The 15,316-nt window shown below is 47.1% G+C and overlaps 1 protein-coding gene across 1 annotated transcript in view; it reads right to left on the bottom strand.

Annotated features, from left to right (window-relative positions):
* The window catches only part of PRKN (parkin RBR E3 ubiquitin protein ligase), a 1,106,313-nt gene that overhangs the window by 660,457 nt on the left and 430,540 nt on the right, over positions 1-15,316 (bottom strand). The window contains exon 4 of the mRNA XM_056126437.1: positions 15,062-15,180. Within this exon, the coding sequence (XP_055982412.1) occupies positions 15,062-15,180 (119 nt within the window). The remainder of the gene's footprint in view (positions 1-15,061; positions 15,181-15,316) is intronic.

Genomic DNA, 15,316 nt, shown 5'->3' with positions numbered 1-15,316 from the left:
AGAGTGGATCCTGAGGGCTTCAGCGCTCACAAGGCACCCTGCTTGGTTCTGTGCTCAGTTCTCCAAGAGCACAGTTGAAATGATGGGTGGGCATGGGCTGCGAGTCAGTCACACTGTCAGTCAGAGCTCTGCAACGTAAAACAGCTGATGTGCGCAGCCAGGACTCGTGCTAGTGGAAAGTGATCTATGGAAGTCAAAGGACAGCGAGTTATCATCAAAGACGAGCAAGAGGTGTGGAGAGGGGGGTTTGGGTGGGGTGAGGACAGCATCTGCATCGCTCATGAGGCTGGAAGGTCAGAACATGCAGTGACCATGAGGCTACTGATTCAGCCAGCCGTACTACCTCACCTGCAGCTCCCAGACACCTCCTGGGCATCAAACACCTCTGACTCACAAAGATGAAAAGGGATTGTTCCTGCTTCAGGGATCTGGGAAGGGAACGGAAGCTGGAAGCTGGTATACCCCCCCCCCCCCCCCAGGGAACTGCCTGAGCTGTTTGGGGTCAAGTGTATTTCGTAGCACATGGCTCATTTTCCCATGTCTGTTTACTAGTATTCTATTCACACCTTCACAGCCACAGGATGTGACTTGCAGATCATCTTCTATTTGTTCACACTGACCCTGTCTCCAGACTACTCTAAGTAGGACACCCTGTGCTGAAGGGAGGAGAAGGAGAAGGGTTTCTAGTTGTCTCTTGGGCTCTGTGGGGAAGAAGCTCATTTGTCCATGGGGCGACGCTGCCAGCTGGAAGTGGTGGCCACGTGTGAGCCTGGTAATTGCAGGTCATTTTCCTGGGCAGCAGGTCAGGGTGTGCGACTCGGATGGTTTTCCCAATTAATGAGATTCCCAGGGTACAGCCAAAGATCAGCAGACAGAAGGGGAATTCAGGGTGACTCTACACGGGCAGAAACTCGGCTCTCTGGAATTCGCTGAGTGAGGGATAACATTGGTTTGTCCTTGCTCCTACCCGGGGAGATCAGGCTTACTGAGTTACACACATCACAGTGCTCCCAAAGCACCCCCAATTCATCAGGCACTCCTAATCCTGTTTCTCTTCCTCCCCTGTTACACTGCTTTTCTCTTTCCTTTATGTCCCTTGCATAGTTGACTTTAGAGCAATGCCCTTTCTGTTTAGATGCAGGGAGACAGGTAAGGCTATGCTTTTATAACATGTGAGTTCACTGACTCCAAAAAATATTTACTCCTGGGCAACGGTCATATTTACGTGACTTAAGTCTCAGTTGTCCTTAGTTCCTAGCACCCCCAAAAGAAGGGTCCTGGCGAGAGAGCTGGATGGACCCAGAACAAGCTGTAAGCTAACCTGGCTTCGAAAAGGGATAGGCTAAGGGCTATAAGAAGTATAGTAAGTTAACAACACAGTCATGGAATAAACCTTGTCATGACCCAAAAAGAAGTAACTGAATAATGACCCCATTGGGGTTAGGACTGAGGACTTTGGTCTAAACATATAAAGAGATGTCCCCAGGAAGAGCCAACCTTTAAGCTTACTGTGTTGATACGAAATGACTAGAAATATTAGCAAGAAGTAAATTTAATATGATTGTTTAAATGGATTTTTAGCAAAGGAAGGAGAAAGCCACACACCCTAGATGGAATCCCGCCCTTGAGAAGATCTCTTAGTAGTCTACACTAATGAACCCCCAGATGAGATTTCATTCTTGAGTTAAGCTCAGAGAAGAACTTCCGCTGAAGGAGGGACTTTACATCCGTTTATTGTAATGATGATGTTCAACCTCACCCTTCATGATTTCTATATAACTGATGCTGAGAGATGTGAATTGTCACTGATTTACCAACTAGCCTGTGGCCCATTCCCGCTAGGGCAGTGGTTCTCGGCCACCAGAGGCACCCACACTTGAACTTGCAGCTGAGCACTCCTAGTTGAATCACACCAGCATTCTCCGTCCCTTTCACCACAGGGAATGTTGATGTCTCACCCTCTGCCCTGTTCCTATGACTCCTGCTCACTCTCAGACGTGCACGTGTGCCTCCGTGTAAGAAGAGGTGCAGAACAAGGCTCACGTGCCTTGGTTCCAGGAAGAGAACCTGACTTTGGACGGCGCTTGCAGAAAAATCTAAGCCTGTGTTACCGGATTTAATTCTCCTTCATTTATTTCTTACCAAGGGACCAAATAAAGTCATTTAGAAACTCTCACTTCGTCTCTGCATAAATGCACCATCTCACTTCAATGGTACATTTATGCAGGTAAACTGAGGAAAGGTCGGACTACAGCTGAATCTTACGAAGACAATGTTTATGAGAAACAGCCTCGTTCCTGACGCCCCATTCGCTCTCAATGGAACGACCATCTCCGAATGCAACAGCTATGTGTACCTAGGTCGAGAGGTCAACATGACAAATGACCTGGCACCCGAGCTGCGCAGGAGGAAGAGAGCGGCTTGGAACGCCTTCAAGAGCGTCGAAGAAATAGCTAAGAGGACGAAGAAACTCCGGCTCCGGGCACATCTCTTTGATTCCACTGTTCTTCCTGCATTAACATATGCCTCAGAGACCTAGGCCCTACGCAAACAAGATGAGAACGCCATTCAGGTCTCCCAAAGAAGAATAGAAAGAGCTATGCTTGGAATATCACGTTTCACTCAAATGAGAGAAAGAATCCGGAGTTCTGACATCCGTCGACGATCAAGGATCAGGGACGCTGTCTCATTTGCCAAGGTGTCGAAAATCAGATGGGCTGGTCACGTAATGAGATTTAGAGACGACCGCTGGACTAGAGTCATTACTGACTGGATTCCATGGGATGTCAAAAGACTGCGTGGCCACCCACCTACCAGATGGTCAGACTTCTTCATCAAGATCATGAATGATCGGTTTGAGGCTCTTTGTGTTCCTAGAGTGAACAGACGCCATTGGGCTACACTAGCATGTAACAGGGACAAATGGAGACGTTACTGGTGCCCGCTTGAGCAAATAGATGATTAACGGGAAGTCAAGTGATGAAGTGATCAAGTGAAACTGAGGCTCCCAGATGGAAAGAGACAAGCCCAGGTGGCAAAGTTTCTGTGAAATAACTCAAAAACATGCCCCCCCCCAAGCCCGGCTCTATGGCAGGCACCAAGCACCCCCCTTTCCCTCCCCTCTCTGGAAGGTTATCATGAGATAAAGGAGGGAAATTGAGGAACTGGTAGTGGGAAATGTGCAGTGGTGAAGGGGTGGGTGTTGGAATATTGCTTGACTCAAACCCAATCACGAACAACTTTGTAACTGTGTGTCTCATGGTGATTAAAACCAAGCAAACAAACAAGTGCTCCAATCCTGATCTTTACATTCTTGCCTAATTTTTCTAGTATGGTTTTTCAGTGGGCTTCTTCTGCCCTCATATTTTGGCAAGGTGCTAGGTATTATGCTGATTCTTTATAAAACAGCAGCCAAGGGTCCATTCCATTATGGGGTAAGGGAGAGGAACCGAATTCTACCCATCTTTTCCCCAAGTGGTGCTTCAGGGCCATTTACTTCTTAAGCAAAGAACAAATAAATTAACCCACGGCTCTAAAGATCTGTCTTTTCTTTCAACAACTGTTGATAGAGCTTCTAAGTGGCCAAGTGGAGAATGCATCCCTTCCACCCTGCAGAAAACCAGGGAGTGATGTTTACAAGTACAAACAACCACTGAAACAACAACATTTCACCACAGGTTTGAGGCTGTCTTCAGTGTGACAGACAATAAAAACAGGTGATGCCACCCTAATTCAGACCCACTGATCAAACTAACAACTGCATGAGAGAAATGGTAAAGTTATTCTGCTTTTACATCCCCTGCTGACCACCTGCTCTCCATCATAGTCTCTGTTGCCAGTGCTCTGCTTTTGAGAGGAAAGGAGACTGGGGACAAACCCAGAGGGCAGGTCAGATTTGTGTCAACCCATTCTAGTTATCCCGCTCACCTTCCTGCACCAGCTCTCCCAGTTTCCTTTGGAATCATCAATGGCTGTCAGACCCTGTTATAAACAATAGGACAGAAGGAAAACCTATAAAGAGGCTAAGGGTTATTGGTAATATCGTTCCTTTTTTCTAAAGGCAAGCCCGGCGTGCAGTTGCAACCCCGGACTGCCCCACCTCTGGCCAGTGCAAAGGCATGGGCCACCTAGTGGTACTTAAGACTATGTCCTTCTGTGCATGCTCTGGTTAGGGGAATGTCCCATCTCCGGCAATTTCAGCAGCAAATGCCACGCTGTTGGGAATGATGATGTGTGTCGCTGCGTCCTAGCATGAAACCATTATGCCTATGTAAAGAAGACTATGTTCTCTGATCAACATTCCTGATTTACAGTTCCTTATAATGTATATTCTCTCTCTGTCTAGTTATCTCTGTGCTGACATTCACTGCATCCCATAGCATACAATGATGTATGTGTAATTATGCACACAGAGTAGAAGAATGTCTTTTGGAAGTAGGGGGCTCAATCTTTATTTTTTTTAAACTTTATTATTATTATTATTTTTTGCTTTTTGAGTCACACCTGGCTATGCACAGGGGTTACTCCTGGCTCTGCACTCAGGAGTTACTCCTGGCGGTGCTCAGGGGACCATATGGGACGCTGGGAATCAAACCCGGGTCAGCCGCGTGCAAGGCAAATGCCCTACCGGCTGTGCTATCTCTCCAGCCCCAGGGGCTCAATCTTTAGACCCGAGCATACGCATTTTCAGAAGATCAGGTTCCCACCTTTCCGTTCACAGTTCTGAGAGGACCTTGGGTGGTCCTTGTGGCAGAAGGGGGTCCACTATTTGCCACACAACATAGAATGGGAGCCATGTCTGAAGGGGTGTCCTGATTCTGGGATGGGGGGGGGCAGGGAGAAGGCCTGGAACTGGAATCTGTAAGATTGCTCCATTCTCTCACTCTCCTTCAAAGAGCTTTTGCAAGTCATTGTTTGTTGGTTTTTTTAATTTTATTGAATCACCGTGAGATAGTTACAAGCTTTCATGTTTGGGTTACAATTGCACAATGATCAAACACCCATCCCTCCACCAGTGCACATTCCCCACCACCAATATCCCCAATATAACTCCCCTTTCCCACCTTCCCCCTGCCTCCATGGCAGACATTATTCCCCATAATCTCTCTCTACTTTTGAGCATTATGGTTTGCAATACAGACACTGAGAGTTTATCATGTTTGGTCCTTTATCTACTTTCTGCACGCATCTCCCATCCTGACCGATTCCTCCAGCCATCATTTTCTTAGTGATCCCTTCTCTATTCCAGCTGCCTTTTCCCCTTTGCTCATGAGGCAGGCTTCCAGCTATGGAGCAATCTACCCATGTATCTACTTACTATCCTTAGGTGTCAGCCTCATGTTATGTTGTTTTATACTCCACGAATGAGTGCAGTCCTTCTATGTCTGTCCCTCTCCTTCTGACTCATTATTCTTAGCATGATACTCTCCATGTCTATCCATTTATAAGCAAAGTTCATGACTTCATCTCTCCTGACAGCTTCATAGTATTCCATTGTGTAGATGTACCAAAGTTTCTTTAACCAGTCCTCTGTTCTAGGGCGCTTGGGTTGTTTCCAGATTTTGGCTATTGTGAACAGTGCTGCAATGAACGTATAGGTACAGATGTCATTTCTACTGTGCTTTTTTGCGACCTCGGGATATATTCTGAGAAGTGGTATTGCAGGGTCATATGGAAGCTGAATTTCTAGTTTCTGAAGGACTGTCCATATTGTTTTCCAGAAAGGCTGGACTAGTGGGCATTCCCACCAACAGTGAAAGAGTATCCCTTTTCCCCCCACATCCAGGCCAGCACTGTTTGCTTTTGTTCTTTTGATTGTGTGCCAGTCTCTGTGGTGTGAGATGATATCTCACTGTTGTTTTGATTTGCATCTCCCTGATAGCTAGTGATGTGGAGCGGTTTTTTTTTTATGGGCTTTTTGGCTCTTTGTATTTCTTTTTTGAGGAAACTTCTGTTCATTATCAAAATGGCAATACTGCCCAAAGCACTATACAAATTCAATGCAGTCCCTATCAGGATACCCAGGACATTTTTCAAAGAAATAGACAAAACACTCCTGAAATTCATATGGAACAATAAACCCCCACGAATAGCTAAAGCAATCCTTGGGAAAAAGAAGATGGGTGGCATCACACTCCCCAACTTCAAACTGTACTACAAAGCAGTAGTGATTAAGACAACATGGTACTGGGCTAGAAACAGACCTGCAGACCAATGGGAGAGAGTTGAATATTCTGTCACAGACCCCCAAATATATGACCACTTAATCTTTTACAAGGGAGCAAGAAATGTGAACTGGAACAAGGAAAGCCTCTTCAACAAGTGGTGCTGGGAAAACTGGATCGCTACCTGCATGCAAAAAAATGAACTCTGATCTCTGTCTAATGCCAGGCACAAAAGTCAGCTCAAAAAAGAGCTCAATATCAGACATGAATCCATAAGGTACATAGAGGAAAAATGTAGGCAGAACTCTCCACGACATTGAAGCTAAAAGCATCTTTAAGGATGAAACAGCACTGACCATGCAACTGGAAGCAAACATAAACAAATGGGACTACATCAAACTAAGAAGCTTCTGCACTTTAAAAGAAAGAATGGCCAAAATAAAGGAAAAGCCCAAAGAATGGGAAAGGATATTTACCCAATACCCATTTTATAAGGGATTAATATCCAAGATATACAGAGACACTAGTAGAATTGTACAAGAAAAAGTTATTTTTTAAAAAAGAATATTTTTTTATTTTTATTTTATTGCTTTTTGGGTCACACCCGGCGATGCACAGGGGTTACTCCTGGCTCTACACTCAGGAGTTACTCCTGGCAGTGCTCAGGGGACCATATGGGATGCTGGGAATTGAACCTGGGTCGGCCGCGTGCAAGGCAAACGCCCTACCTGCTGTGCTATCGCTCCAGCCCCGAAAAAGTTATTGTTTTTTAAATGCCAGTTACTTAGACAGAGCCCCCAAACATGAAAGCATCTCCTCCTCCTCCTCCAGAGAGTTAAAGTGGCAGTGATTAGCTGTGACTGACGCTGAAGCCTCTCCGGCTGAGGAGAGTTGACCAGAGAGGATCTGAGTTCTGAAATATTAAGGATTATGCCAAAGGCTCTCAATGTTCGAATTTTTTCTAATTGAAATAACAGAACATTGTTTCTAGCTGCTGGGTCAAGTAGCTTGCAGCTCAGGGGAATAACATTCTATTATTCCATAAATAATTTGACATTTGCATAGAATATTTAATGTATTTCATAAACAATTTATAGGCATGTGCAGCATTTTATTTCAATGGGCAACTTTATGCCTGTCGGTTTTTTTCCCCCTTAATCCTGTGAGTATAATATCGCAAAAACGGAAGCAATATTTTTAAACCGTGAGATCATACTGGTGTCTTAGTTTTTCGAATGATTGTTAAAGACATTTGCTACTCATCTAGGCCTTCGTTTTAAAAAATATAATCATCTGCCCTTGTTCAGTAACAAACATTTCCCACTAGGAAAGGTTGAGTTGTGACCTAAAAGGCTAGTTGCCAGAGATCCCTCCCACACAGGATGTGGGGTGTCTCTCCGCAGGGGGGCCCTGCCCTTTCTCCGACTCCCTGAGAGTCCTCAGTACAGGCACACACACCCCAGGCCATCATTCTTGCTGCCCGTCTTCTGCTCCAGCTGCTCCCATCTACAGCCTCCCGGAGCTCAGCAAGGGTTCCCGGAGTCAGCGCCAATAATTGGGAGACAGATGCCAGAGCAAAGCCAGGGCTTAATTAGTCCGACGCCTTCTAGTTACAGCAGGGAAAAGCTGGGGATAAATATACTTAATGCTTCAAAAGCTCTGGGGAAGACGGAGCTGGCCAGCCCAACTCCTCTATTTAACACCGCCATAGGGGCTGAAAGGTCGTACAGTGAGGAGGGCGCTGGCCTCACATGTGGCTGACCAGGTCTTATCACTATATGGCCCCCTGAACCCACCAGAAGAGATCCCTGAGTGCAGAGCCAGGAGTACCTCCTGAGCAGGGCTGGGCGTGATCCCCAAACAAAATAAACAACCCTCCCATTATAACAGTCCGATTCAATATTCTATAAGATGTTATGTAGGGTAACACTGTTCTGTCCTTCCTTCGTAGCCTCAGGAATAGTTGATGGTTGATAGTTTATTGGACTGAGGAAAACAGCTTAAGGAGATATTTTGCCTGGGGCAGTCAGGAAGGGCTTTAGAATACCTTTTAGGAGGGCCCTTAGGAAGGGCTTTCTTATGTTGATTTGGCTACCTGACTGGGTGGAGTGTCAGCCCAGACTCTAGGGAGCTGGAGAGAGAGAGAGCAGGGCTGCAAGATGGACCACGGAGAGACTAGCAAGGAGAACGTGTGCTTGAGAGAGCCTAGGCCCTCCATAAATAAATTTCTTCTGTGGGATAAACTTCCTTGTAATAAACTGCTACTAAGACCAACCAGCCTGTCCCTCTTCTCTTTCTTCGTCTGCCCTTGGCCAAAAGCTGTCCGATCCAAGCCACACACAGCAGCTCTAGGGCACCGAACATGGGCGGTGAGATAGAGCCGTCCAGAGAGCCCGCGAACACACAACCTTCTGCGTGCTTAGTTTTTTACAATGTTATATAAACCTTATAACTGGTTAAAAGAAAACGTGTTTTGATAAATCTGAAAATTTGAATAAGAAACTGATGGTAAAATACAAAAGTTCCAAATAATCAAGAAATAACAAATAAATGGAAGAAATAAACCAATAAACAAGAATTCCCACATGAAATGCTTATCTTTTAACTATATTCATAAGGATATAAGTGAAAGAATCCATATTAGAGCATTAAGTTTTTGCTTGCTTCAGCTAACTTGCAATATTGCTTTCTGTAAAACTGCTGGGCTGCTTTGCAACAGGATGTAACTTCTTGTGAATGTGAGCAGAACAGGACGTAACTCCTTGGGAAACCAAGAGTGACAGGGTTCAGGCGTATTCACTGTCCCTGGAATGCATTGTTCCTATAAAGAATCCTGCAGATGTCTTGGGTGATGAGAACCCTGAAAATGTCTTGGGTGATGGATGACCCAGGATGCAGTGGCTGGAGGAGATTACCCAAGGTTTAATGTCCCCACCATAACCTTGCTTATGATAACAATCGATGTATGTAACTGCTGACTTCTGAATCTATAGGCTATGGAATGCGCGGGCTCTGTTGTAACGGCCGGTGAAGGCCCATATAAGACCCTCTTCGAAGAAGCTCGGGGCTCTCAGCCACTGCCCACTCTGGGGTATGCTGTGGAGCCCCAGCATGCTGGTCTAAATAAACCCCGTTTGTACTCCTGCAGGAATTGTGTCTGTTTGGTCTCTCCGCACCTCCCAGGGCCAGGGGACTCCCAATCCCAACAATAAGTATGGATAATATGAAAACACTTTTATAAGAAGATGAATTAACCTAGGTTCACCTAGGGTTCTAAGTTTTTCAACAAAATGAACATTTCTGTTCTTTCTTTTTACTGGTTGTTGTTGGTTGTGGGGTTGGGCTACACCCAGGAGTACTGAGGGGCTATTTTTAGTTCTGTGCTCAAGACCAAGCCCTGTTGGTATTGGGCGGGGGGGGGGGGGGGGGGGGCGGGGGGGGGTCATCTATGGTTCCAGGGATCAAATCTGGATTGACCACATTCAAGCCAAGATTCTTATCTTCTATCCCTCTGGCTCCAAAGTAATATTTATTAATATATACTAATTAAACGTCATCAAGTATATTATTTATTTTTTAAGTGCCAGGATTGAAGCCAGAGCCTCACCCATGGGAGGTGTGTGTTCTAACACTGAGCCAGGCCCTCAGACCACACTGAATATTTTAAAAACTATTCTAATGGAGAATGCAATTGGAATATAAAAATAAATTCTCAAACAATGTTCCAGAATGATATTCATTATGATGTGTTTTTGGTAAGAGAACACTGTCCAACTGTCCTCCCGTTGTTCATCGATTTGCTCAAACGGGCCCAGTAACGTCTCCATTCTTGAGAACTTCTTGTTACTGTGTTTTGGCAAGTTTGCCAGGCTTTGCCGTGCAGGTGAGACACTCTCAGTAGCTTGCCGTGCTCTCCGAGAGGGGCAGAAGAATAGAAACCAGCTCGGCCAGGCTGGCTGTGTGCAAGGCAAACGCTCTACCACTATGCTATCGCTCCAGCGGTAACACTTTCTTAGTGTAGTAGGCAGAGTGTCAGTCTCATAATTTGAAGGTTTGGTAAAAAAAAAAAGAGAACAGATTTGGTAAAAATAAGTAAAAAAAAAAAAGATCAAATTAAGTTGTAGTCATTGGAGATAATTTTTTTTTTCTCTTTTGGGGTATATAAAGGTGTGAGAGAGAAAGAGAGAGAAAGAGAGGGGAGCGAGCCCTTTGGAGATCATCTGATGTTGAAGATTACCTATAGGTCTGAAACTTGGGAATGGATCAGTGAAACTACAGCATTAGAGAAAAGACTGTAGAAACACTTAATACAATTATTATAATTTTAAATCACTCATTGCATCTGACATTGATGCCCTGGAGTGGTTTAGAGCAACTAAATTTAAGGCCACTTCATATTTAGAATTGTAAGTCATATACAACCTCCATATAAACTAGCAAGAATAAATAACATTTTCATATAAAATGCTACACTTCAATTTTTTTTTTAAATCATTATTATTTGTGTATGTGTGTGCCCTTCACCAGAGTCTGACTCTGTTCCAGGAACTGGTTTGGAAAGTCAGAAAGAAGATGAGCCTTCGACCCTGTGCTCGTGTTTTCCTGCCAGGCGACTGGCACCTGGGGTGGCACTCTTGGGGTATGGGGGCTGCGGAGAGGACATGGGGATGAGCCCCCAAGGCCGGCGAACTCTCCCCACTGGACTAAAGGCAGACAAGGAGGCAGAAGTGACCCCAGAGCCAGATCTGCCGTGTTTGTTCCTCCAGTCCGGCCGCAGGCGCCAGGCACACACAGACTGGTTTCCCTGTTGGCCTAACATCGGCACATAAACTGGGTCTAAGCAGAATCAGTTCTAAAATGTAAAACTACTGGAGCCAGACAGATACAGTGGGTGGGCGCTTGCCAGCAAGCAGGGACTCAGAGACCAAAGTCCGTCACCCCCTAGGGTTCCCTGAGCTTTGCCAGGAGTGATCCCTGAGCGCAGAGCCAGGAGTGAACCCCCAAACAAAAGCAAAACAAAACAAAAACACAGACCTAATTTGCGATGACTCCTCCCATAAAGGTCTCCAAACTGCAGCAATGCCCAAGGATGAAATCAATGAGCAGGATGAAGCCCACCCTTAGTCCTAGGGACGCTCAGGCAGACCCCAGGGTGAGTCAGGCATGAGAGAGCAGCTGTTGGGATGAAGAGGGGGAGACTGGACCAACAATTAATCTGTAACAAATATTAAGTTTAGGAATGATTACACATTTAGACGATATTTCTTTCCTCCCATAAATTGTCCCTAATCTATAAACTAATTTTAAATAAAATCCATCATGCCAGGCATTTTACATCTTCCTCTATTTATTGCACCATTTCTCATCAGAAACCTTTTAGCTTTAATGTTATTCCGAGGCAGAGTATCTCATTAGAGTGGCAAAGATAAAGTTCTTTTTGAGATAAAGTAATTATGGTGATTGTGGGGAGGGGTGACGTACCCAGAGTTCCTGGCTGCAGCGGTGAGTTGCCTCCTGACTCAGTTTCACAGGAAGAAACTGAGAACAGGAGAGAGCAAGAGTGAGAGACAGTGAGCGAGAGAGAGAGAGAGAGAGAGAGAGAGAGAGAGAGAGAGAGAGAGAGAGAGAGAGAAGGAGAGAGCGAGAGAAAGGAGAGAGAAGAGAGGGAAAAGGGAGAGAGAAAAAGAGAGAGAGAAAGAGAGAGAAGAGAGAGAGAAGCGAGAGGGAGAGAGAGACATGTGGACGCCCAAGACGCACGTAGGATGGAGCCACAGTCTGAGTGCATGAGACAGAGGCGTTCCAGGAGGCCCAGCTGTTGAGGGTTTCAGCAGCTGCCTGATGCTCTTTTAGGGGGAAGAGCTCCCCAGAAGCAGAAACAGGAAGAGGGAAAGTTCCCCAGGTGTGATTACACGCTGGACCCTTGGTTCAGTACTTTTTCTTTTTTTTGTCAGTTAAATCACTTCGACACAATAACTTGAACGACATTTCACTTCCATTTTGCAGCCAGGAAACTGAGGCAGAAAGACATTAAGCACCTTCCCCAAGTCCCAGCTAGAATGTGTCCGAGCCACACTGAATCAGCACAGACCAAGGCCCTCAGAGCACCAGCCCTGGGGGCAGGGGGTGTCAGCACCCAGCCAATAGCCACACACAGGACCCCGTAGCAGCAGCTTCTGAAACAGTGCAGAGCCCACAACTACAGGGGCAGGTTTCATCCGCTTTTGTTCTCTGCTAACTTTCCTGAAAGAAAACTTTTTTTAAAAAAATGAAGGGTTATAAGGATCTGACTGAGTCATCATCAGACGAATGTAGGGAACAGTGATGGCATTGGTGATATTAAATTATGTATTCTTTGATTCCAGGAAAATCAGAAAAAATACGTGTAGGACACAAACCGTCTCCCCACTGCATCCCCGACTGTGGCCTTTATGCCCACCCCGATGAGGACAGTGTGTGGGGGGCGGGTGCAGTGTGAGACATGCTAGGGTTTCTAATCAGCCGCTCTCCTCTGCCACTGTGTGAGCTCATTTTTCCACAGACTCTTGGGAACACCTCGGTCAAGGGCACCATGAAAGAACAAAGATAATTTCAGTCGGAGAAAGGGCAGAGCCTCGGGTCCAAGCCGATTTCTAACTCACCCTCAAGGTCAACCAAAATTGAGACGTCGCTTCCCCTTGCCAGGACAGAAGTGTCTGCCCGCCCTCCCGGGCCACATATGGAGGGAATCAGATTGAATCAGAAACACTGAAGCCATAACACCGTGGCGCGTTATGTATGACAATCAGAAGCAGCTTGTGGCCGTGACATCCAATTGACATGGAGCCCAGAATTAGAAATAAATCCCCAAGCATACCATTGACAAATCGAGACATTCCTAGCAAGGACCCTGGAAGGCACAGGGTCGATAAAGCTCCCGGGTGTGGCTGGGTTCATCTCTGGGTTTCCGTTATCTATGCAGGTCCCACCAAGGTGCAGGTAGGCCAGCTCTGTCCAGGATGGGTACCTGGCCACAAAGAGACCCATGTCCTCATCCTGGCCGCAGGACACTGTGTCTGTTGGAACCCTGGTGCAGTTCAGAACAGGAACACCTGTTAACTCCACATGCAAATCCCTCCCTTGGGGTCAGCGAGGTCCTTGTCCAGCTCCCCAAGCCCACAGCTGTGACAGAACACCAAGGACCCCTGCATATGGGACCGGCAGGCATGATCCACCAATCACTTTTTTTTAATCTTTTGTCTTTTTTTTATTGAATCACCATGAGATATAGTTACAAAACTTTCATGCTTGAGTTTCAGTCATACAATGATCTAACATCCATCCCTCCACCAATGTTCCCAATATCCCTCCCCACCTCCCTTCCAACCCCTCCCCCTGCCTCCATGGCAGACAATTTCCCCCACACTCCCTCTCTACTTTTGGGAATTATGGTTTACAGTGCAGATACTGAGAGGCCATCATGTTTGGTCCTTTATCTTTCAGCACACGTCTTCCATCCCAAATGATTCCTCCAACCGTCATTGACAGGCCAGTGGACACAAATGCTCAGGCACACTTGCTCCTAGGAGCTCTGCCTTAGACAAACATGGCTGGACACATAAGTGACCTCTAAGTGCCACACCACCCCAGAGTACCCAACTGGCCATGATCACTGCCAGCGCAGGCCAGTGCTGTCTGCTCCATGGCTGCACCGTGATGGTTAGGAACTGGACCAGGCGGCCATTCCATTCTGGCTCTTAAAACACCAGTGAAAATTCCCAAACTGTCTGGAAATGATGAAATACATTCCGGAACAGGTAACAATCAGTAAAACATCACCAAATGTACTTTCCACATTACTCAAAGGTTCAGCATAGGGGAAAGAATTTCTCTTCGGGTGCAAATAAACTTGAAATCTCCCATAGAAAGTTACCCCGTGTCAAGGGTAAATGCGGGCTAACTAGTCGGCTCCTTGTCCCAAGAAAGACAAAGCTTTGGATTTTGCTCTTGGAGCAGATGAACAGGCCCAGTATTCTCAGCCAACATTCCCGTCTGGAATATGGAAGCAGGTCGACAGTTCAAGGCGGTCTCTAGAACTTGGCTAATGTGCCGACTGCGTGTGTGTTTACGGGGGCCAAGTGAGCAGGCGGCATTTTGATTTATTGACTTTTGAGTTTTGGCTCACACCTGGAGATGCTCAGGACTCATTCAGGTACCAATGGCCGGGCTAGGGTGGGGGCGTATGCGGGGTGGGGGAGGTTGAACCCGCATCAGAGGCATACGAGGTTAGTGGCCCACCTGCTATTCTATCATTCAGGCCCCCGTCACGTCGCCTTGGGGACGAGCATCTCCGGCAAAAGGCTGAGCCAGCAGAGCTGAGGTCGGCCTCCTCCACACTGCCACTGACAACCCTCCCACCTCTCCCCCATCCTCCCTTCTGGTCCATCGAGGTCACTGGACCCCAGATTCTCACAGGGCAGAGAGAGCGAGTCTGATAACGGAACAGCCCCCGGCAACTGTTAGGGGACCCTCCCAACACAGCCAAATGCCAGGGATCCTGGCGCCCATGCTGAGCCAACAGTGCTCAGCAACAAACACCCCTGAGAGACTCTGAAGAGACGGAGACTCTCAGGTCCCCAGCGCGGTGCCAGTTTGAATGAGGCGTGTGAGCACAGCAGGGCGGAGGTGGGCTGGAGGGGCAGCGAGGCTGGCTGGGCCGAGGAGAGCAATGGCCCCTAGCAGTACCAGGCTAGTAGGCCACACACTGCCCAACTGCCCCCCTCCAGCAGCTCCCAATAAGGCTCCCGTCTGCCAGAGCTCAGGCCCCTTGAGGCGGACGCAGGCAGACAGGAACCACCATGGCGCCTTGGGAGAGACACTGGGCTCTGCCCTGCAGAGCGGGTCCAAGCCGCGCGTCTTACCTGGGCCAGGGTGAGCGTGGCCTGGTGGCAGGTCCCGCACTGCACCCTCAGCTTCCCGGGCTGCACTCTCTGGCAGGGCCCTTTGCAGAAGACGTAGAAGCTGTTGTAGGGCGGCCGGCCTGTGGGAGGAAGCAGAGGAAATGACTCACAGGGGAGCTCTAGCTGAAACCTTTCCAACGGGTTTTGCTTGGGCCTGGGTGAAAGAAACATTCCCCACAGCACGTGTCCGTTTCATTCGGTTCGATTTTATTTTTA

The sequence above is a fragment of the Sorex fumeus genome, unplaced genomic scaffold (genome assembly GCF_029834395.1).
Source record: "Sorex fumeus unplaced genomic scaffold, SorFum_2.1 ptg000061l, whole genome shotgun sequence".
NCBI classification, from domain to species: Eukaryota; Metazoa; Chordata; class Mammalia; order Eulipotyphla; family Soricidae; genus Sorex; species Sorex fumeus.
The sequence above is the reverse complement of the archived record's forward strand: the minus strand, read 5'-3'. Positions and strand labels throughout refer to the sequence as shown.